This window comes from Uranotaenia lowii, chromosome 2 (assembly GCF_029784155.1).
Source record: "Uranotaenia lowii strain MFRU-FL chromosome 2, ASM2978415v1, whole genome shotgun sequence".
Taxonomy (NCBI): domain Eukaryota; kingdom Metazoa; phylum Arthropoda; class Insecta; order Diptera; family Culicidae; genus Uranotaenia; species Uranotaenia lowii.
This window is the reverse complement of record NC_073692.1, coordinates 408294608-408320022: the sequence shown is the minus strand read 5'-3', so window position 1 is coordinate 408320022 and position 25415 is coordinate 408294608. Positions and strand designations below refer to the sequence as shown.

The following is a 25415-nucleotide window of genomic DNA, read 5'->3' as shown; positions in this document are numbered from 1 at the left end:
ATGACAAAAATGACAAAAATGACAAAAATGACAAAAATGACAAAAATGACAAAAATGACAAAAATGACAAAAATGACAAAAATGACAAAAATGACAAAAATGACAAAAATGACAAAAATGACAAAAATGACAAAAATGACAAAAATGACAAAAATGACAAAAATGACAAAAATGACAAAAATGACAAAAATGACAAAAATGACAAAAATGACAAAAATGACAAAAATGACAAAAATGACAAAAATGACAAAAATGACAAAAATGACAAAAATGACAAAAATGACAAAAATGACAAAAATGACAAAAATGACAAAAATGACAAAAATGACAAAAATGACAAAAATGACAAAAATGACAAAAATGACAAAAATGACAAAAATGACAAAAATGACAAAAATGACAAAAATGACAAAAATGACAAAAATGACAAAAATGACAAAAATGACAAAAATGACAAAAATGACAAAAATGACAAAAATGACAAAAATGACAAAAATGACAAAAATGACAAAAATGACAAAAATGACAAAAATGACAAAAATGACAAAAATGACAAAAATGACAAAAATGACAAAAATGACAAAAATGACAAAAATGACAAAAATGACAAAAATGACAAAAATGACAAAAATGACAAAAATGACAAAAATGACAAAAATGACAAAAATGACAAAAATGACAAAAATGACAAAAATGACAAAAATGACAAAAATGACAAAAATGACAAAAATGACAAAAATGACAAAAATGACAAAAATGACAAAAATGACAAAAATGACAAAAATGACAAAAATGACAAAAATGACAAAAATGACAAAAATGACAAAAATGACAAAAATGACAAAAATGACAAAAATGACAAAAATGACAAAAATGACAAAAATGACAAAAATGACAAAAATGACAAAAATGACAAAAATGACAAAAATGACAAAAATGACAAAAATGACAAAAATGACAAAAATGACAAAAATGACAAAAATGACAAAAATGACAAAAATGACAAAAATGACAAAAATGACAAAAATGACAAAAATGACAAAAATGACAAAAATGACAAAAATGACAAAAATGACAAAAATGACAAAAATGACAAAAATGACAAAAATGACAAAAATGACAAAAATGACAAAAATGACAAAAATGACAAAAATGACAAAAATGACAAAAATGACAAAAATGACAAAAATGACAAAAATGACAAAAATGACAAAAATGACAAAAATGACAATAATGACAAAAATGACAAAAATGACAAAAATGACAAAAATGACAAAAATGACAAAAATGACAGAAATGACAAAAATTACAAAAATTACAAAAATTACAAAAATTACAAAAATTACAAAAATTACAAAAATTACAAAAATTACAAAAATTACAAAAATTACAAAAATTACAAAAATTACAAAAATTACAAAAATTACAAAAATTACAAAAATTACAAAAATTACAAAAATTACAAAAATTACAAAAATTACAAAAATTACAAAAATTACAAAAATGACAAAAATTACAAAAATTACAAAAATTACAAAAATTACAAAAATTACAAAAATTACAAAAATTACAAAAATTACAAAAATTACAAAAATTTCAAAAATTACAAAAATTACAAAAATTACAAAAAATTACAAAAATTACAAAAATTACAAAAATTACAAAAATTACAAAAATTACAAAAATTACAAAAATTACAAAAATTACAAAAATTACAAAAATTACAAAAATTACAAAAATTACAAAAATTACAAAAATTACAAAAATTACAAAAATTACAAAAATTACAAAAATTACAAAAATTACAAAAATTACAAAAATTACAAAAATTACAAAAATTACAAAAATTACAAAAATTACAAAAATGACAAAAATGACAAAAATTACAAAAATTACAAAAATTACAAAAATTACAAAAATTACAAAAATTACAAAAATTACAAAAATTACAAAAATTACAAAAATTACAAAAATTACAAAAATTACAAAAATTACAAAAATTACAAAAATTACAAAAATTACAAAAATTACAAAAATTACAAAAATTACAAAAATTACAAAAATTACAAAAATTACAAAAATTACAAAAATTACAAAAATTACAAAAATTACAAAAATTACAAAAATTACAAAAATTACAAAAATTACAAAAATTACAAAAATTACAAAAATTACAAAAATTACAAAAATTACAAAAATTACAAAAATTACAAAAATTACAAAAATTACAAAAATTACAAAAATTACAAAAATTACAAAAATTACAAAAATTACAAAAATTACAAAAATTACAAAAATTACAAAAATTACAAAAATTACAAAAATTACAAAAATTACAAAAATTACAAAAATTACAAAAATTACAAAAATTACAAAAATTACAAAAATTACAAAAATTACAAAAATTACAAAAATTACAAAAATTACAAAAATTACAAAAATTACAAAAATTACAAAAATTACAAAAATTACAAAAATTACAAAAATTACAAAAATTACAAAAATTACAAAAATTACAAAAATTACAAAAATTACAAAAATTACAAAAATTACGAAAATTACGAAAATTACAAAAATTACAAAAATTACAAAAATGACAAAAATTGCATAAGCTTCTGGATTTTTGCAGCAATTGTTTATTTTTCGACAAAAAACTGAGCAGTATTTTAGGACATTTGTAATCGTTTTAGATAAAAATTCATGCCGGAGTCTTTTATAATCAACATATTTATTGCTTTATGTATGAGGAATGCTCAGTTTGATGAAACTTGCAAACCTTTTCAATAAAAAAATTAAAGAGTTTGAAAAAGCTTTTTCAATGATTATTTTCAAGAAACATAATTTTTTACCTACTCACTGGTCGGTGATTTAATAAGACCAATTTGATATTCAAGCGGTTTATATCTGTTTTCCGAATTTGTATTGAAATTTCTAAACAAGTATAATTCTATCGATGTTAAAGTATGAAACATTATCTAAATAATATCTCAATGTTGGTGAAATCTATCTCTGTTCCTACCTATAATATCCGCTTTACTACCATCTCTGATTTTTTTTTATCAATTTTCTTTAAAATCAGATAACGATCTCATTATCATCTTTATCGTTTTTGTTGATAACCTGCTTTGAAAATCAAAGCAAAACGGCGAATGCTTAGCTGTGTAGAAGACACACCTCGGGTTCATTGGAAATCAAACGGCTTCGAGTTTCCGAAAAATCAGTTCTAGAGCGCCCCAAATTGTGTAATGTGTAGCCACGAAAAGGTAAATCTAATAAATGATACTTAAACAAGTGTTACGTATAAAAACCTTTTCTAGCTCGTCGAATACTGCGTGGAGTTTTTGGAAGTTGACCGACTCAAAAAGCTATTACATAAGCATGTCAACCACAATAGTGAGGATTTCGATAGAATTTGGAGTAACGCTTTTGTTAAATTGGGCGAAAAACTGTCCAATGAGAAATCAGACCACGCCAAAGTGATTGAGTGCATTCTTTTGGTGATTCACGCTGGAGAAATTTGTCGATTACCGGATGGTTGGAAGGAGTTGAAAGCGCCTAGATTTCTGCAACTGTGCTTTGAAGCTTTCTCTGCGGAATCTTCTGGAAGAATTTGCATCGAACTGTTGCAGTACTATCTTCATACGAATTTATCGAAATGGTTTGCGGAAATGTATTTGAAGCTTAAAGTGGAAAAAGAAGAGCCACTCGTAGTGAATCTATTACTTTACCCGAGCGTTCAACAGGGATTAGACGAAATTGTGGCTTGTATTTTGGCCAGGGAAAGTGTTGTTAATTATTTGAAACAGTTCGACAGACAAGAAATAAGTGCTTTACTAAGTGTTGCCTGTGATTTCGGACGTGCGGAATGTTTGAATTCTCTGTTGAAGATCGTCGATGAAGCGTGTTTAGTTAACCAGAAACCTCTTTTGATCATGTGCATTGCTAAAGCAAAAGAGCTTCAAGAGGTTTCAAACGAAGATGCCGTCAATCAGCTAGCGTGTGCCAAAGTCCTTGCTAGATGCCCACTCCATAATCTTGGTGTGGTGGATTCGAATGGCAACACAGGTCTCATTTTGGCGCTCAAATATGGCTTTTTGGATATCGCAAGGACCATTCTGGAACGTAATGATTCATACCTCGGAACGGCCAATAAAGACGGAGTAACAGCTCTGCATTACGATGACTACGAGTTTTGGAAAGAGCATTTCGATCGATGTGTAGAAATTGATCCCTCTTGGTCACTTCTCGATTCTAGTGATATAACGATCAACGTGAATAGTTTTAACCCTCAATTTCAGATTAAAAAATCATTCCGAGAAAAACAAATCCGAGCCGCAATCTGTTGTCCTCTGAACATCATCAACAGTTCTCCGCAACTCAAACCTCTGCTCCTGCATCCCGTACTGTACGCATTGATCTGGACACTGTGGGATAGAAACATTGTAACTTTTATCAAATTTGGGCTCATAAATTGTGTTGTTCTTGTTATAAATATGGCATTTTTCGTCTTCAACCATTTTGTCAATCACCCAGCGCTTCATTACATAACCATTAATAAGATCATTATGACGGAGCTGATTTTACTTTACAAATACAGGTTCATGATAAATCTGAATGTTTTGAGATTTGCATCAACCGTCATAATTTCTGTCGCCATTATTAAGAGAACCAATGAATTCGGGATGATTTTATTCTTGTTCAATCTTATTTTAATGATGTATGTGCTGAACTTCGTCAACATGTTCCATTTTCAAATCATGATGTTTCATAAGGTTCTAAAACGTTTCATAAGTGTTCTCTTTCTGGTGCTACCTCTTCTGATCATCATTTTCATGGTTCTACATCTGATCTCCACCATTTTGAGATCTTTTTCTCTGGGCGAAAGAAGAGAAGATTTGTCCCTCGATAATCCGTTCCTTAACTTACCTCCGGAACCGAATCGAATGCTTAAAATTCTCGTCATGTCGACTGGTGAATTCGACCTGCCGGACTTGAAACTCGAGGGATTTGACTCGATCACTTTCATAGCTTTTGTTTTTCTGGTGACGATCGTCATGATGAACTTCATCAACTCTCTAGCCGTTCGGGATATAGCTGAGATGCACTCGATCACCAAACTGCTGCTTCTTCAACGGCTCTTGAACATGACCGAGAAGTTCGATCGGCTGCGTACCGAACCTGAGGAATTGTTTATCGATCGTACCTGTGCGTTAATTTTGAAATTCGATAAGAAACATGAAGTTGTGATTGAGAACAACCGCGGGAAGAGCAAGAAGAGCTGGCTGAAAAAGATCTACCACACGGTGCCGATGTTTCAGTTCAGAACCTACAAGGAAGAGATCATGATGAATCTGAGAACCATCGCCAACGATATCGTGAAAAAAAGATCTCAAAATATGAACGATATGGATAGAAAAAGTTGAGCAGAATGTTAAATTGTGGACGGAATCATGGTGCATTTTGATAAGCAGAATACATGCTTTCGAAAATCTATTATCTACCATATTTTTCTTTGAAATTAGCTCATTATCTAACGTAATAAACTGTTGAAGAAGTTGAAAAAATTGAAAATATTATTTAATCCAAACTTTCCAAGAAAGCATAACGGGTGGAAACTAAAACTTTGGAATTTTTCCGAAGCCCTAATACTCAAACAAAAACGTGCTCGGAGAAAAAAAGAGGGTGGGTATTAGACTGATTCGATTTGGGGTTATTTTTGAATTTCTCAAACCCTGGGGTCTTAAAAGCTTCGTCGTGGTCCAAAACTCATCCATGATTTTTTGTAGAATTTTTAAGTAACGTTTACATGAGAAAATTTGAACTTTAAGGTTTGTATGGGAAAATTGAATATTTTGTACTGAAAAAATCAACATCATTTTTGTTTCTTCTGTGGAACCGAGCCAGCTGATGGTTTTTGTGCCAATTTATAAAATTCCTTTAGGAAATTTTCCGCTGAACAACTTTATCGAAGACCGTAACTTCGTATTTTATTAGACAAAAAAGTTATTAGGTGTTGAATGGGGATATATCATTTGGCATCGATAAACGATAAATTCAATTGACATCACTGCTTGAGCCTCGCGAAGTATTGCATGAAAAGGAGACATGCCATACCTCGCGAGGCATCCTGCAGTGATGTCAATTGAATTTATCGTTTATCGATGCCAAATGATATATCCCCATTCAACTTCTAATAACTTTTTTGTCTAATAAAATACGAAGTTACGGTCTTCGACAAAGTTGTTCAACGGAAAGTTTTCTTAAGGAATTTTATAAATTGGCACAAAAACCATCAGCTGGCTTCGTTCCACAGCAGAAACAAAAATTATGTTGGTTTTTAAGTAAAAAATAATCAATTTTCCCATACAAACCTAAAAGTTTAAATTTTCTCATGTAAACGTTACTTAAAAATTCTACAAAAAATCATGGATGAGTTTTGGCAGCCAAAAGTATTCGAATACTCAAGTACAGTATTATCAGCAAAAAGCTTCGGGATACCGCGAAGAGTGAGTTTTGGTAGGTCGTTGACAGAGAAGAGGTCCTAAAGTGCTTCCTTGAGGTACGCCTATTCTTATAGGCAATTGAGAACTCAGTGTTTCTTTGATCTTAACTACTTGTTGCCGATTTTGTAGATAGCTCAGCATGAAGTCATTAGCCAAATCTTTTATACCGTAAGCTACCTTTTTTTAGTAACAAGTCGTGGTTTATAGTAACAGAGGTTTTCGAGAGATCAAGGAATAAAGCACATGGTATTTCATTCTTCTGGTCTAAGTTGTGCGAAATACTATTAACAGGTTCCAATACAGCAATTTCAGTCGACCCTCCTTTATTTGTTTATGTTAATGTCTTTGATAATCACCATACAGACATATCTTAAACTAAACACAACTTATGTTCTAAGACTACGGATAATATTTTTAAATACATTTTTGGACTGGTCAAAATTAAAAACGTTTGACACTTCGTTAAAAACACGACAACAATCATACAAGGGGTGGTTTTGTGCAAAAACTGTGCGGCTAAGTTGTATCCATAAAAAATTCTGTTGTCGAAGTCGTCTCGTTGGTGCGTGAATGTTGATGGTCAGTTGTGGGCAGTCTATGTCATTAATTAACAGGTCAAAGTCAATGTATGTCCGTCTGCAACGAAGGGTTTCGAGGGATAATAAAGTGCATCGTTCTACGTACGGTGGTAGTCTAACGGCATCGTTCCATGGCAATCGTCGTAGTGCATATCTTAAAAACTTCTTTTGAACCCTTTCAATCCTTTAGATTTGTACTTCCTGATAAGGTGTCCAGACTATCACGGAATATTCCAATACACTACGAACCAAGGCACAGAAAATCGCTTTGAGGCAGTAAATATCTTCAACATCAGCGGTGTTTCTCCGGATGAAACCAAAGATGGCAAAAGCTTTTGCGGTGGTGGCGGCTATGTGTTCCGTAAAAGTCAGTTCGTGATCAAACACTACGCCTAAATCTTTTGTTGAAGTAACTCTCTCCATTTCTCCTGTTTCCATGGTGTAAGCAAAGCGTACGTGTTCTCTTGATTTATGAAAAGTAATACATTTACACTTATTCGGAATAGCTATCATCCCATGTGACCTGCACCAATCCAAGAGTATCGAGATGTCAGCTTAAAGTGCTGAACAGTCCACAAGTGATTCAATAATTCGGTATATTTTAAGATCGTCCGCGTATATCATCTTCGAAGATTTGAGTATCCAAGCAAGGTCGTTCACAAAGAGTATAAAAATGAGTGGGCCTAAGTGGCTTCCCTGAAGGACGCCGGATGGAACGTCGAACGGCTGAGATCTGATTCCTCGTAAGTTCACCAATGCTTGGCGTTTCGTTAGATAGGAGTACAGCCACAATGTGGACCACGACGGGAAGCCAAAGCGTGCGATTTTTTTAGTTGCGAGCTCATGCGGTACTTTGTCGAATGCTTTAGAGAAGTCCACGTAAATAGCGTCAACTTGTTGTTTTTTGCTCATAAACGAATGCAGTGTATTAGAATAACACAACAAGTTGGAAACAGTTGACTTTTTCTGCACAAACCCGTGTTGATACTCTGATATTATCGGTTTCATAATCGGCATAATTGTTTCGAAAACCTTCGATAAACAGCAGAGTATTGAGATCGGTCTGTAATAAGTCACGTCATGTAAATTTCCTGATTTGTGAATAGAAGTTACAGCAGTCATTTTCCAAACACTAGGAAAAACACCATCAGTTAGCGATCGATTGAAAATTATCCGTAATGGCTCATCGAGGGAAGCGGCAATGTTCTGTATGAGATACGGAGGAATGCCGTCTGGACCGGGTCCTTTTGAAGGATCAATGGCTTCTAAGGCATTCTTCATGTGGGGTGAGAATTACGAGAAATTTACGGAACCTATGTTGACGATTATAAAGAAAGTTTACGCTATCAAGAAATTCCAACAGTCTTGTTGCAATCAATTTTTCAAATATCTTACTAAAGGCAGTCAGAACAGATATTGATCGATAGCTGTTGAGATCTTGAGAACTCGAATACTGGGCTTACAACAGCTAGTTTCAGACACTCCGGATATGGTCCTAAACATAAACTATCGTTGAAGGTCGAAGTAAGAATAGGAGCTAGTTCCTTATGATGGATGCGCAATGCTGACACCCGGAAGCTATCTACTCCAGGAGTTTTTGAAGGACCTAGGTTTGATATTATACTTATGACTTCATGTATGGTGGATGGTCGAAGATAAACTAATTTCCTGATGCTCTTGATTGTTCCAAATTCATTTACATCACTGGTTGAATGATGTTGGCTGGCAAGTTGCTCTCCAATAGAAGTAAAGTATCTGTTGAATAAATCAGCTACAGCTAATGGATGTTCCACGGATTTTCCATGCAGATTTAACGCTATCTCATCAGGTTTAGAATTCTTGCCATAGTATTTTATTTTCGTTAGCCGCTTTGTGTTCTTAGACGTCTTTTTTATGTGCTTCGGGTGCTCACTAAATTCGTGATTTCCAGGGTTTCTTTTACATTTCCGCAATACCTTGTGAGTATGATTTGTAAGGAGTTGTTGATAGTATTTGGATCTTGATTTTGAAAATCGACGTTCCTTAATAATTTACATGAAGACTTTGCCTAGTTTATCACGATCGATTTCAGGTACAGGTTTTTTGTAGTTGTATGTAGTACGGACAGGCCTAGGATCACTCAGATCACACTCAACTGTGTAATTCTACAATGAGTTTAGACCAGTGGTTTTCAAACTTTTTTCACTCATCGCCCCCTTTTGCAAAATTTTCGAGCTCAACGCCCCCCTAAGCAAATTTTCAGAAAATCTATTGAAAAAATGAAAATTTGGATAGTTAAAAAGCTATAAGCCTTTGACTTGACTTTGACTTGAAGGGTATCATAAGTGTGAAAATGGTCGATTTTGATTTTATTATGTCAATCGATTCTTATATTTCGAACTATATTTCATGATTTTACAGATTTTTAGAATTTTATTTGCATACTATTTTATTCGAAAGAAAAGAGCTTTTTTTTAATATATGGAAAATTGGTAAACATGACAAATTCAAAGCGTGTTTTCTCGAAATTTGCTTTTATTCGCTTTTATCACGTACCCGAGCCGAACAAATCGGAGATATTTTATCTATGAACCTGGCAAAATTCGGGCATTTGATTTCAAAATTGTAGACCAAAAACCCGGATAATATCCAGGTAAATTGTCTCAAAACCCAGGAATTCTTTACAAAAAATCAAGAAAAAAAAACTTGAAAAATTTTTTTTTCGTGATCATTTATCAGCAGTTTTTATTCAGGCATTCAAAAAACTTTTCATGGTTATTTCCTTAAAACTTGCTCAAAAAAATTCTATTTGATTTTTTCAATAAATATTCGGGCAATCTGGCTTCCTTAACGTATTTGGTTCCAAGGGCCTCATATTGCTTCAAACCTCCAGTAAACACTTAATTCTTTGTAAAATTTCCTGGACACTTATTTAAACTGATTAATAAGTTTGATATCAAATCATATATCTTAAATAATGGTAAACAAAATTTTCTATTTACCATTAATTTGCTTTAGAGTTGAAAACTAAATTGCGTTATTGAATACAAATACTGTAAAGCCGGTAAAATAACGTGAGAATTGTATTACTTCTCGATATCTGAATTTGAGTCCTGATCAAAGCTATGCAGCATTCACGGGTCTTAAAGTTTAAAAAATGTTCTAATAACTAAATCCAGGCAATGTTGTTTCGTAATTTGTGTAAATGTGGATTACGACCTCACCGCCCCCCTGAGCCTCTCCAACGCCCCCCAAATTTCAACATTGAGCTCACCGCCCCCCAGGAAGCTTTCATCGCCCCCAAGGGGGCGGTAGGGACCACTTTGAAAACCACTGGTTTAGACCGTTGTAACGCACAATCGAATGATCCAATAGATTGTTGCTTACAGGCCTAGTGACTATGTCATTTGAAATAGTGAAGCCGTAGCAACTTATAAGATTTTGGTACTGTAATACAGAGCTTTCGTTGCTTCTGTTAATCGGAATATTAAGATCTCCTAAGATAAAAATCGGCTTACTGGAGGTCTGCTTTGGAAAGAAGAATCTCTAGCTGGTTGAGAAATCTGACAAGGTTGTATACCGACGTCCTGTAGATTCCATGAACAGTCATCGGCTCTCCGTACCCAGTTATTTCGATTCCGATATGGTGAAATCCATCGTCTTCAAAATTTCGCTTTATGTTGAACTTCAACTGCTTCAAATGTTCAAAGAAAAAATAAGTCGTTAAACAAGTCGAACAATGCTAGCTTTTAGTGTAAAGATTTATAACTTTGTAACGTTAATTTTGTAAAAATTTTACTTGAAGGGTTTGTTTTTTTTTTTAGTTTAGTATAATTTTATTGTATAATTTGTTGAATTTTGATTCAACATGAACTTTTTCCATTGAGAATCATAGTGTAAATAAGTGTAAATAATATTCATCACATTCCCTCGCAAATTAATTAATATCATCTCTCACATAGATAGCAAGACCACCAGCATTAGTACAACGAGCTGAGAAGGTTGCTGTGTATCCAGGTAAATTGAAGAGAACTGTGTAGCGAATAAGGCATGTATAAATAACCTAATACAATTAGCAGGTACGTGAAATTGAAAGAATGGCAACACTATCTGAAAAGAGCACATTCAGATTCTCGGGAATCGGGAACAGTCGTTTGGTCTCGGAATCGGTCGTCGTCGTCACTATGGCAGAAAATTCTGTGTAGAGTTTTCGAAAAGAAGAGAAGAAATTTGTCACATGAAGAACGCGCGGCGCGACGCGAAATAAGGGTCAGCCAGTTTTTAGAGAAATTTCCTGAACGAAGGTTCGTTTGGGTGCGATTGCGAAAACGGATTTTGGGAAGAAAAAGTATTCTGTTGGTCTCGACAAACTGTATTCTTCAACTCATGAATTAAGTATCTAGATAAACTCAAGAATTTGTATAATTTTATGCTTAAAAGTTATAAATAATAATAAGGAAGGAATAAAGCTGGATGCCAAGAGCCGGCAGCACCATGTGGGCTGGTGGTGACCTAAATAGGAGAGGAGAGATTTTTTTGTTTTTGCTGATTAAACGATTACTGAGGGCTGAACAGAAGGCAATTCAAATCTGTAGTGGAACTTCAAAGTTTCAATAAGAACTTAAATTTTGAGCTGAATAAAACAAACTTCAGCACATACAATTAAGCTGATTAAGCTGCATTTGACCCGGGGGGACTTCTGGGATCCGATTAGCGAATCATCGACTTTTGCTCTAAGATGGAGGCCGAGCAGATAATTTCCCACAGAAGCGGTAGAGCTAGCATCAAAATTATAAATTTGAAATTGAAATAAAAAAATAATAATTAAAAAATGGGAGTTAGAAATGACTTACTCTTGTCGTTCAGGTTTTCTCTTTTTCGGCCGCTTCATGAGCTGAGAAGCTTGTGTTGTTAATCAGTAATCAGATTCTTCTGATTTTTTCCAGTCTTTTATGAGTGGCTGGTATTGGGAGAAATTTGGTCCTACTGGCTAAACAGTTTGGCATGGGCTAGTACTGTGGTGCAGCGAATATTGCGAAAGCTCTTGCGGGTGCGGAAAATTTTGATAATTTATCCTCCGGAAATGAACATCCTGGGTCATCTGTATGAGGACTGTTGACTTTCATTCCTTTATTTTTGAGGCAGTTGAAATGATTAACAGTTTTACAATAAGTTTTTGCACTTCTTGAACAGTTATCGTCAGAGGACGAATCCAGTCAATTCGGAACACCTTGACGATCAGTCTTACCCATCAGAACTGATTCTAGACATCTCAAAGGAGAATACTTTCAAGTATCACTTTAGCAACCCATTGTTCAAATTTGAGCACTTCTAGCTTGAAGGAAATATCGATCAACTTTTAAGATTTTGTTCCATTATGCAACCGGACGAAAGTGTTACAAAACATTAACCGCAATTTTCGTGAAACATGCCGAACAGGTCATACAACCTGTTCAAAACTGACCAAAATTTTGTATTTTTTTTCTCAGTTTGGTTTTGACAGTTCTCTTTGTTGTTTTTGGAGACATCTGGTGACTCAACCAAAAAACGAAAGTTGGTTCAAAACGATCGTTGGGAATTTTACACAAATTTCGTGGGCTAGCTTGTACGTCTGTTCTCTGTGTGTGTAAATTATATGGAATCAATAAGATGCACGTTGAATCGATGAGATGCATCAAAAGCTTAATTTACGTGAAAAATCCCGTAGAATTAATGTCTAAATTATTTTGCGTGAATACATCAATAACATTCACAATAGAAATTCGAGAAGTGCTGGAAACGTGAACATCTTTTTAGCGAGAACAATAATCAAGTTTGCAGAAAATTACCCTTTCATGTATAACTTTGGTTCCCTTCGACTGATTTCTTTTGAATACGGTTTTTCTTAAAGCCTTAACTATGACCAATAGGGGAGATGGGGGCATAATGGCTACCTTAAGGAAAACGCTCATTTAACCATAGAGAACAGCTGTAATATGTGAATTACATCATTGTTTCGTGTTCAGACACTCAAATAGTCTATTGCCTAATTGGATGAAACTTGAAAAAGTAGATAAAAACGTTAAAAATGGCATAATGAGGCATAATGAGAAACCCCCCGAGGCAGTATGAGCACCATTAATGAAGGCATAATGAGCATTTTCTGCCGGGGATTCTAGCAGCAAATTCGACTCGATGAAGTCAACTGAGTAATAGAGCTACAGCTTGACTTGTATCGTCTGACGATTTGGCCTATTGGTAAGATGTCGGAGAGGTAATCAGTAGGCTCGAGTTTGATTCCTGCTCGAGATAAATTTTTTTTTCATTTATCATTCATGATCATGATTGCACTAAACGGTGAGGCGTAGATTCATCAAACAAAGCAATAACAAAATAATCTAGCTCTGTTTGTAGAATTCAAAGAATTAACTCATGCTCATACATTATGTTTCTGGTGTTTTGTTTGACGGATGATGCTTTGATGCTATTAGTCGTATAATGTAACAATAAAAAAATCAATCATGAATGGTATGTGCAAAAAAAAATCCCCTCGAACAGGAATCGAACTCGAGTCTACTGATTACCTCTCCGACACCTTACCAATAGGCCAAATCGACAGACGATACAAGCCAAGCTGTAGCTCTATGATTCAGTTGACTTTATCGAGTTGACTTCGCTGCTAAATTCCCCGCAGAAATGCTCATTATGCCTTCATTGATAGTGCTCTGTTCGCCTCTAGTGAACAAATTTAAGTAAAAAAGCGTTTTAAAATTGATTAAGTTGATGTTGAAAATTGAGAAACAATGTGTAGATCATGTTGCAGTGCGTACATTTAAGATCAAGATGATTTAAAGGTCATGAAAGCTTATTTGGTGGTGCTCAAAAATTATAATATTTTCGTCACTTGAGAACCTAGCTGGTTACTATTTAATAGTTCTGTAAAGATGAAAAGGATATTTCTTTTTTGGTGAAAAATTAATACTATGGATAGTACGAAACAAGTTCTTATGAAAATTTGTTCATGAAAATACGTAATTATGTAGAAAAAAAGGAGTGCTCATTATGCCCTGGGTGCTCGTTCTGCCCTCATCTCCCCTATTTCATCCGAAGGCTGCATTTCGATAAGAGTTAAGATAAAAATTTAATTTGGCTTGAAAACAGGCTAACTTTTTTTAAGGGTGATATTCATCACCGTTAATGAGTAGGGGCGGTCGAACATACTGAGGCCTCATTTACGGATATGAATACCACACTTGAAAAAGTTAACCCATTTTGAAGTCTTATAACTTATTTATCCTAACTCTAATCGAAATGCAGTCTTGGGATAAAATATTTGTCATAAGAAGAAGAAGAAGAGAACAGTATTCAAAAGAAACCGGCCGAAGTGAACTAGGGTAAATGTACCCAATCTTGGCCCCTAAGGCATGGTTGACTAGATTTCCCATGATTGTAGTCTTCCTGTAATGTGTACCTTCAAAAGTCCTTCGACAGATATGATTGCTAACTAGCCTAAAATGCAGTAAAAATATGCCCTTGCTTGAAAGCGGTTGATAATTTGAGATAAACCTGATCAAACTATTGATTGAAATGCTCCTTATTGTAGCCCCCACGCCGTATTTTGGCCCTTTATGAGTTCCTTAAATTGGCCGTCTCTAGGAAAAACTTGCCTCACTAATACAACAACAGCCCCCACGAATTCATTGAGAATATCTCGGAAGGAAGCACATCAATGTTCTGTATTGTTTTCAAAAAGTCGGAAGTACGAAATGTCAATCAATTTTTTAACTGATATTTCCATGTAGAATTATAATCTTACGTGAAAACGCTTTACTTGTTTATTTTAGTTTTTTTGTGTTTATAGTTTCTGTTATAAGTTCCAAACTATTGCATTGGTTAACAAAAATATGTTCATTTATCCAGCAAACAAATCGTTTGCTAAATCTTTAACATGCAATTATGATAGATCTGTTTCCATTGAAGTCAACAGGTTAACATAAGATGGTAAATGTTCATTTTTTTTATTCCACTCCCATAAAAGGAGTACTGACATTTTAAAAATCATTATGATCGAGGCAAGAAGCAAGCTAAAGCTAAAACTTAAGTCAGCGTTTTGTGCGTTTTGCACACGAATTTCTAGACACACCGAAACGAAATAAAAAATTTCGTAACATTAAATGAGACTGAAAAAGCGATGATGGGACAATCTGAATTTATTTTTCCATGCATCTGCAGAGTTCCGCGACATTTTGGCGGTTTGCTTTTTGTGGATGTGTTCACATTAATAGACCATCTTGGTCTTAGCCGTCCGCAAACAAAAATAGTCTGTTCAATGGATTCTAGTCGAAACGGGTTGAAACAAGTAGAAATGGATGGACAGTTGATCACCTGTCTCTTTCCAATTGACTTCGACCGATTTCTACCAGGTCGAAACGAATCCTGCTGCCGAGCTGGATTGGTTTCGACTGATTTCAACTTGCTCCGTTGAACAACGACCTGACTAGTTTCGACCAAAACATTGGCTCGTTGAACATCTATCAGTTGACAGAAACCATTTGAAACCGATTTTTACCAACGGTTGAACGAAGCTAATGAATAACAAAAATTGCGTGGACGTGTTTCAAACGCATTCGAGAGGTAAAACCATTAAATTTCTTAAAATAAGATAACTTTATGACAAGTTTTTATTTCATTCATTCCCCCCGGGGCAAGCGCAAACGTCTTCTACCGCACAGCACAGGAATAATTGCAGGATTACAATTACAATTTTATATTTTTTGCCATGTTTTGCTGCAACCAACGGTAATTTTTAGTGATTTTTCCATAAGGAAGTGTGTTTTTAAAATCAATCTGAAGATAGGAGATGCACTAGCAAGGTAGGTTCATTTCAGATTTTTTCCGAAGATCATAATTTTATTTGCAGATTGTCATGCGAAAAAAAATTATTACGCAGTAATTTGGATTCAATTGTGGACAAATGCTATGCAGAATGTTTCCATATGCGGTTTCCTTTAATGTTTATTTTTTTTTTCATTTTTAGGCGTATGTTTGACATGAAAATCACCAAAATGCATTTTGGCATGCCAAGATTAGGAGCATGCCAAGTTAAGGCTCACTTACCCTATTTAGAACTCATAGCGTAAATAAAAGGGTGCTTTGATAGTGATTTTTGAAAAAACATGAAATGTTGCATACCCAAGCAACCAAAAGTTCGAATATCACTTAAGGAACGAACTAATAAGTTCATATATAGCTGTACAAAAGTTCTGTGGAACTTTTTTGTTGTTCAAAATGTTTTTTCGAGGTCCATGGAACTTCATTCTTTATCAAGTTCAGCCAGTACTCAAAAAAAGCTTTAAAGTACTGTTTTGGTTTCTGTTTCTACTTTTTGGGAACTTTAAAGTTTGTATGAAGAAAAACAATCTACTTGTTACGTACTTCTCATTTTTTTCAAAATCAAGTAGCTATCAAAGGGATGCAAGTCTTTTTGTACAGCTCAATAGTTCGTAAAAAATCTCTGTAGTACTATTTTGTATACTTGAAAGTTTTTAATTAGTTCCAATGGACGCTCAAAAGCAACTTCGCATTATAGAAACTTTGAAGTAGATTTAAAGGCTTAAATCAACTTTTTTCGAACTTAGACACGTGTTTGCATAAATAAACACAATGTGAAGTACACATTTAGTTCCGGAAGTACTTTTTAACAACTTGAAAGTGGAAATTAAGTAGAAATTAAGAACCTGAAATTCATTTTAAAGAAAATCATCACATCGAGTAAAATCGTTGCCTACTCATGATGTTCATATAGGGCAACATATATGGATCTCGACTTTCAAGCGGTGAGCTCGGGTTCGAGGCTTGGTAAGAACATGTTTTTTAAATGTAATGTGAGTTAGTAACATATATGGATGATTTATATGAATCAAATAAGCGGACTTGAGAAGGCAATTGAAGGAGCGAAAAAGTAATTTTTTCGATTTTTTATGCTCCTTATAAAGTGGATTTTGAAGCTGGTTAGAAGTTATTTGGCGATTTATGCGACCTTTTTTTTCAACTTTGAAGTTCGTTTAACTACTTAAAATTGAGCTGAAAAGAAGTAGTATTAGCATACTCGATTAAGCTGATTAAACCTGATAGAGGAATGTTATTCGAACTTCTAGTTGCTGGGGTATCGTCGATGAATGACGACTTTAACGTCGAGACGCTCATGAACGTTTGTGACGTAGCAATCAAAACATTGGTTCTCACATGCATTCTTGTCCCCACCTATAGATCAACTACATAGGATCAGAAAGAAAATCAGAATTTCACAATGACAAACAACTTAAACTTCCAAAGTTTAATTTTACCGCGACGGAGCGAAAAAAACACGCGCGATATCAACAAGCCATCATCTACTTCTCAACAGGTCAGTTTTTTTGGCCCAATTTACAAAATGTATATCATCGGTTCCATTGTCACCCTAATGAACATAGCTTAGTCATGAAAATTCGATAAATATATGACTAACGGCTGACGTGAAGTAAGAATGTGACTGATTAATGAAATATATTAAAAAATACGTTGAACTGTAAGAAATATTTAAACAAAACGTCCAACTCTAGAGTAAAACTGGACTTCGTCTCAGCACCCAAAAATGTCTGATTACAAAGCATGTCCGATTAACGAACGAGTACAGTATTTTTTTAATTTTTTATGTTTATTTGAACTTGAGCTTTGTACGTGGTAATTTTTTTTTGTGGTCCGTCAATAAAAATTTGAAATTGCAATTTGCCGTTGCTTGTAAAGGTGGCTCAACCCTGGTTTACGAGCCTATCTTTTCATAGAGCCATTGGAGTCTCGAATCAATTCCCCTTCCTCGTGGATTTTGCTTTAACAAAAACTACTTCAAAATGATACTTTTTAATGTCGGTAGTATAAACAAAGGATAAAAAAACTATTCTAAATCATAACAACATAATAAGTTTTTGACCAAAAACCTATACAAATTTAAACAAACTTAATGAGGAATTTCGTCGTTCTCTTTTAAAGTTAGATATCTTTGTCTAGCAAATTTTAATGCTTGTCTGGTTTTCATTCGCATCAATGATAACCGCCGTTTTCGATGTTTATCAGCTCATTATAGGAATACCACTGATGATGGGAATACGATAACAGTATTGTTGTTATTATTATTTTGATGCCCTGCTTCAAATAATCAAAGTGAAGTTGTGAATGCTTATCTGTATCTAAGGGAGCGACATACCCAACCCAATTCGATACACTTGATACGGCTAAGCTTTTGCGCTTCCGAAAAATTCGATTCTTGACAGCCGTACCATGTGCACCCACGAAGAGGTGAGCTAGACAGAATACACATCAAACTAACTATATATAGATGATTTAATAAGTGTGTCTTTAACAAAACTCTTTTCAGCTCATTAAATATTATGTGGAGATCTTGGAAGTCGATCGTCTCAAAAAGCTACTAAATAAGCATGTTAACCGGAAAAATGAGGAGTTCAATAGAATTTGGACCAACGCCCTGGTTGAGTTGGGAGAAAAATTGTTGAAGGAGAAGTCAAACTACGCCAAGGTGATTGAGAGCATTCTGTTGGTGATTCATACCGGAGGAATTCGTCGATTGCCCGATGTTTGGAAACAACCAGAAGCGCCAAGATTTCTGCAACTGTGCTTTGAAGCTTTCTCTGCGGAATCTTCTGGAATCTTATCCATCGAACTGTTGCAGTACTATCTTCATCCGAATTCTAAGCAATGGTTTGCGGAGATGTATTCAAGTCTTCAAGTGGAAAAGGAAGAGTCACTCGTAGTGAACCTATTGCTTCATCCAAGCGTTCAACAAGGATTTGACGAAATTGTTCGTTGTGTACTAAGCAATGAGCGTGTTGTAAATTATTTGAAACATTTCGACGGACAATGGATAAGTGCTTTGTTGAGTGTTGCCTGTAATTTCGGGCGTGCGGAATGTTTAGGCATTCTGTTGAAGATCGTAGATGAAGAGTGTTTAATCAATGAGAAACCACTCTTGTTGATGTGTATTAATAAAGCAAAGCAAGTTCAGGACGTTTCGAACGAAGAAAGCATCAATCAACTAGCATGTGCCAAAGTTCTTGCTAAATGTCCGTGCCTCAATCTTGGTATGGTCGATGCGAATGGCAACACTGGTCTCATTTTGGCACTCAAGTACGGATTTTTAGATGTAGCAAGGACCATCCTGGAACGGAATGATTCATATCTCGGAACAGCCAACAACGATGGAATAACAGCCCTGCATTACGATGACTACGAGTTTTGGAAAGAGCATTTCGATCGATGCATAGAAATTGATCCTTCTTGGTCGCTGCTTGATGCCAGTGAAATAAGGATCAATGTTAATAGTTTCAATCCGCAGTTTGAGGTACAAAACTCAATACAGAAATTAGAATTTAGATCAGCAATCTGTTGTCCTTTGAAAATCATCAACAATTCTTCCCAACTAAGACCTTTACTTTTACATCCGGTACTGTACGCATTGATTTGGACACTGTGGGATAGAAATATTGTGACTTTCATCAAATTTGCACTTTTAAACGATTTTATTGTTGTTATGAACACGATATTTTTCGTTTCCAACCATTTATTCAAAAGCGAAGCGCTCCATTACATAACAATAAATAAAATAATTTTAACAGAGCTAATTCTACTCTACAAATTCAGATTCGTTGTTAATTTGAATTTCTTGAGACTTGCTTCTACAACAATTATTTCTGTCGCTATTATCATGAAAACCAATGAATTCGGTTTAATTTTATTTATGTTGAATCTTATTTTCATGATGTATTTGTTACATTTTGTCAACATATTCCACTTTCAAATCATGATGTACTATAAGGTTCTAAAACGTTTTATAAGCGTTTTGATTTTGGTTTTACCTTTGTTGATAATCGTTTTCATGGTGCTTCATCTGATATCAAGCATTTTGAAATCTATTTCTCTGGGAACATCAGGAGCGGACCTAACTATAGATCATCCCTTTCTAAATCTACCCTCGGATCCGAGTCGAATGCTGAAAATTATCGTTATGGCGACCGGTGAATTTGACCTGCCTAATTTGGACCTTAAGGGGTTCGATACCATCACATTAATAGCTTTTGTGTTTCTGGTGACGATCGTTATGTTGAACTTCATCAATTCGCTGGCCGTTCGGGATATAGCTGAGATGCACTCGATCACCAAACTGCTGCTTCTGCAAAGGCTCTTGAACATGACCGAGAAGTTCGATCGGCTGCGCACAGAACCGGAAGACTTGTTCAATGATCGTTCGTTCGCGTTGATTGTGAAAACTGGTCGAAAAAATCGAGTGATAATTGGAAACAATCGTGGGAAGAGCAAGAAGAGCTGGCTGAAAAAGATCTACAACAAGGTGCCGATGTTTCAGTTTAGGAACCACAAGGAAGAGATCATGATGGATCTTAGATCGATCGCAAACGATATTGTGAAAAGAAGATCCCAAAGGATGAGAGGAATGAATAGTGTTGAATAGAATATGTTAAAAATATTGAAATAAAACACATTTTAAAAATTGAGTTCCTCATTCAGTTGAAATTTTTTCTCTAGGTTTACAGGACTAAGAAGAATTTGGGCTATATTGATTTTTTCGGGTTCTAAAGTTCAGGAAGTTTAGTTTGAGATGTTTGGTCATCGTCGTGAAATCGCTGAATTTAAGTCTCAAAAGATTTGTGGCAACTATCATCCAAAAGTCCTAGTCGTTCCCAGAGGACTGAACCAGCTGTCAAATCGCATACAAACGCACATTACCAAATTTTTGGTACCAGAACGTCAGTGTGGTTCCCAAAATTAAACACTTCACCCCATAACAGACTCGAAATAGGGTAACATTTTGGTTTGCGAACGCATCTGTTGTTGTTATACTGCAGATTTAGAATCAATTTTAACAAGGATCATGCTGAAAACTCTGCATTTTGTGCCCAACCATAATTTATTAATGCTACCAAAGATTCCTTTGATTGACATTCCCGAGCCGCAGATATCATTTTAAGGATTATTAAAAAAATTGCCTCTGGTTGAAATTTTTGCAATGAGGACGCCATGTTGCCCCTATACGTGTTTCACTCGTTTCATTTTTCTTCTTCCTGCGGGTTTCTTGACTGAAAACTTGGCACGGGAATTTTTGTTTTCTTCAGCCCCTTGGTCGTTCCGATACGTTTTTCAACAGCTGAAATGACAGGACGATTACAGGACAGCAAAACAGCTCAGGAAAACAACTGGCATGTTCGAAACGGTTTTCTACTGTGACTTTTAGGGACTTTTTCTATAGTATCCTGTAAGCTCGAGACTGGCAAAAATCCTATAAACATTTTTAGCACAAAAATTACAATTCCTAAACAAATGTGGTTCATGAGAGAGTTTTGGAAAAATGATTGAAATTTAAGAAAATAAAAATGATTTTTTTAAATCCTGCACTGAGAGAAATGCATTTCAAAAACTAAAACTCTATTTCCCAAAAAATTCCATCTCAGAATTATTTGAAACTTTGTTTTTCAGCTGAGTAATAATAAGACCTACACGTGGTCCATACTTTTATTTTCGGGGATTTTCATCCGGTTGGATGATTCTTCCCGTCTCCTTCCGTGGCTAGTGTGTGTGTGGATAATTTTTTGTATGAATTTTTTTTTGATTTTTTTTGGGACGGGGGAAGGATAGGGAAAACAGGGATGTTTGGGGGACAAATGGGTAGAAGAACGTTTATATTTCTTCGTAGATGCTGCTGCTCCGAAGGAATGAGAGGACCTTTTCCTCTACTTCAGGGTCATTCGACAGGATCTGTCGAAGGTTGTCGGCTAGATTACAGTCCAGGCGGGCTTGCTGCTGTATAGGACATCGCGTAAGGATTTGTTTGATGGTGATGGTTACGCTGCAAGCAGGGCAGATGGGAGGGTCCTCTTTACCCATACGATAGTCATGGGTTAATCTTGGGTGTCCTATGCGTATTCGGGTTAGAGCTCTCCGCTCAAAGAAGGAATTCCGGTCGTTCCATGCATAGGTGCAGTTTTTGACCTCCCTCAGCTTGTTTTCGGTGATGTTGTTCCAGGTGTTTGCCCAAGAGAGGAGCAGGTGGTTTTTAAGCCAGTGGGAGGCATCTTAGGGAGGGATGGACATATTGGGGGGTTCTATCTGACTACCGTTGAAGGCTAGTCGATCTGCTGCTTCGTTGCCGGGAATCTTGGAGTGACCAGGAATCCAGCACAGAGTTATTTTCTTCGCAGCTGCTATGTTGGAAAGGGCAGTGATCCATGGGTGTTTGTTGTTGGCTGCCTGGACAGCTCTCAGCTCGCTTGCAGAGTCGTAGAAGATGACTGCGCCGGTAGACGGGCAGAGGTTTGGGCTGCTTTCAGGATGGCGAAAGCTTCAGAGCTGAAAACGCAGCACTTGGGTAGTAGAGCAAGGACCACACTGCCGGTAGTGCTGAATATGCCACATCCAACATGGCCGTCAGTGAACTTGGAACCATCAGTGAAGAACTTGGGTATTTTCTTGTACTTTCGGTTAACGAGCTGATGAAAGTTGGGCAGGGTAACGGTAGAGCTTTCTCCGGCTTGTACCGCGAAAAGCAAGCTGACATCGACTTTTGAGACAGGGTCATTGAATTGGCGAAGTCTAGGTTCAGGGCTGGTTAATATTTCAGGGATAGATGTTTGATATTTTTGTAGGTAGTTTTCGGTACGCTGGACCAAAGGTACTTCGGAGTTTCGGTTGTAGAATATCCAGCGGATCGTTTTGCTGGAAAGGTTCTTTGCGATGACGTAGTCAAGAGGGATCTGTCCACTTTCTGCCATGATAGAAATGATTGGGCTGCTCCGGAAGGCGCCACCGATGATGCAAACTGCTTGGTTGTATATTGGCTCCAGTTTTTCGTTAATGCGGTCGCCACCGCGACTAAATAGGCCCAGTCCGTGAAGCATGCTAGGCCTATTCCGTGAAGCTTGCAGCCATCCATGAAGGAATCGGAACAGTGAAGAGCGGGTGCCGGCACCCAGGGTGCTACATAATTTTTTAAGGATGTTGAGTTTGGGTGAAGCTGATTTCCGAACTTGGTTTGCATGGTTGATGAATTTGAGTTTATCATCCACCAAGACTCCTAGAATGCGGGATGCGTGAACAATGGGGATAACTTTATTGCCCATTATAAGTGGGGGAAGTTTGTTCAGCTTCTTCTTCCTGCTACTAAGATGCATGAGTTTTGACTTTTCTGGAGCGGAGGTGAAGCCCATGGAAGATGTCCAGTTGTCTACCCTATCCACGGCTATTTGTAGTTGCTTTCTGGGTAGTACTGAGTAAGAAGACGTGGATATCAGGGTTATGTCGTCAGCATAGGCGAGAACATTGACGTCCTCTGGAACTACGTCAAAGAGTAATTGCATCCCAATAAGAAATTGCGTTGAGGCCAATACAGAGCCTTGAGGCACACCGTTTGCCATGGTGTGGGCGGATGATAGCTTGCCATCGATGAAGACTCTAGCTTTACGTTCAGTCAGGAAGCTGCGGATGAAATATCCCATTCTGTCCAGAACACCCCATTGTTTTAGCCTGGACAAAATTTCATGACGGTATACTCGGTCAAAGGCCTTAGAGAAATCCAGACATAAGCACTCCAAGTGTTGGATGTTATCGATGGCGTCGGCAACGAGATTTTCAAATGTGGTGAGGTGGTCGTCGGTGGTGCATCCAGGGCGAAAGCCAAACTGTCTTATGTCGAGGAGGTTGTTGGACTACGGTAGCTGTTGATGAGGTTAAAGGTTTTGATGGGGTTTGGGAATCGGTATGATTAAGCCATCTTTCCACTGCGTAGGGATTTCGCCGACATCCCTGATATTATTGAGAATTTCCAGGAACAGAATCTTGCCGATCAGTGGGACGTGTTTCAAAGGGGGATAACCAATCTCGTCTTGACCAGCGGAAAGTCCTTTGACCTTGCTAAGGGCGATGTCGAGTTCTTGTAAGGTAAAATCGGAGTTGTAATCGATGCTTGAACCAGTACCAAAGTCGATAGCGTTTTCGTTGTAAGGATTTGGGTTGGTAGAAGAGACGGAGGAGAAGTGTGTGCAGAAGGATTCTGCGAGCAATGCAGGGTCATTAGAATATTGTTGACCCAGCAACAGACGGCTGGTGCGATTGGTGCCATTCAGGCGTTTGATTTTATCCAAAACTTTGGCGGATGGAGTTTGGGGATTTATTTCCTCCACAAAATCCTTCCAACTGTTTCTTTTTGCGGTTTTAACGGCAGCTTTAGCGGCAGATCGTGCAACTTTGTACTCTCTAAGGGCGAAGAATTTTTGGGGATGATCATTAGGAAGGGGACATAGTGCTCGAAGTTTTTTACGGCGAAGTTTGATGGAGTCTTCAACTTCTGGGCCATTTCCAGATGAATCAGAAAGAAAAATCATTAATATTCTTGTTTGCAGATTCTGTACGCACGATAATTAAAGTTCAATTTATTTTAACAAAACTGACAAAAATCGTGATTAAATTTTTAAATTTTTAAAATTAAAAAATTTTAAATTTTTCATGCCATGTGTCAAAAGCGTATTACCATCACACTGCATTGATTAGATATGTTGAATCTCCAGCCATATCGTCAATCGGCTGTATACGCATATTACCCAATATGCGCATTTGGGAACACTTCCCCCTACAACTTCTTTTCAGCTATATTTTTAAATAGCTAAACGAGCTTGACAAAAAGTTCGCATAAACTGCTGAACATCTTCTAACCAACTTCAAACAACACTTTTATCAGCATCAAAAAAAATCGAAAAAAAGCTTTTTCGCCTCGTATGCCTTCTCAATCCCGCTAGTTTGATTCTAATTAATTAACCATATTTGTTACTAACTCACATTTAAATAACAAGTTCTTACCAAGCCTCGAACCCGAGGTTAGGAACAAGTAGAATTAAGCCTTTAAATCTACTTCAAGGTTGGCATATTGCGAAGTTGCTTTTGATCACCCTTTGGAACTAATTAAAAACTTTAAATTTATAAAAGAGTAAAACAGAGATGTTTACGAACTATAAAGCTGTACAAAAAGACTTGCAACCCTTTGATAGCTACTCTATGTTGATTAAACGAGAAGTACGTAACAAGTAGATTGTATTTCTTCAAACCAACTTTAAAGTTTCCAAAAGTAGAAACAGAAACCATAATAGTAGTTCTAAGCTTTTTTGAGTTTTGGATGAACAGGCGTGTTTTTAAATGGAAAGAGTAACACCATTTTTAAAACTCAATGTACCGCTTAGCAGTTATCAATATTTTTTTCAAAATTTTTTTGCAATTCTAGGTGAAGACCTAAAAATTGATTATACGTGCTTTTTCAGCGGTTTAG

The 25415-nt window shown here is 35.6% G+C and overlaps 1 protein-coding gene across 1 annotated transcript; it reads right to left on the bottom strand.

Moving 5' to 3' along the window:
- Positions 1–21781: 21781 nt before the first annotated feature.
- Positions 21782–23595, bottom strand: LOC129743376 (uncharacterized). Its single transcript, XM_055735370.1, has 4 exons — positions 22761–23595; positions 22466–22705; positions 22219–22392; positions 21782–22176 (listed from the first exon to the last, which is right to left on the bottom strand). The coding sequence occupies exons 1-4, from the start codon at positions 23593–23595 to the stop codon at positions 21782–21784; spliced, it is 1644 nt and encodes a 547-aa protein (XP_055591345.1).
- Between the last annotated feature and the right edge of the window lie 1820 nt (positions 23596–25415).

Bases quoted from the DNA above. Each gene is read 5' to 3' on its own strand.
- LOC129743376 (XM_055735370.1), bottom strand. From the start codon at position 23,595: ATGGGATATTTCATCCGCAGCTTCCTGACTGAACGTAAAGCTAGAGTC. The intron at 22,706-22,760 runs GTACCGAAAACT...AATATTAACCAG, and splicing joins CGAAGTACCTTTGGTCCAGC to CCCTGAACCTAGACTTCGCC. The intron at 22,393-22,465 runs GTGCTGCGTTTT...CTACCGGCGCAG, and splicing joins GTCCTTGCTCTACTACCCAA to TCATCTTCTACGACTCTGCA.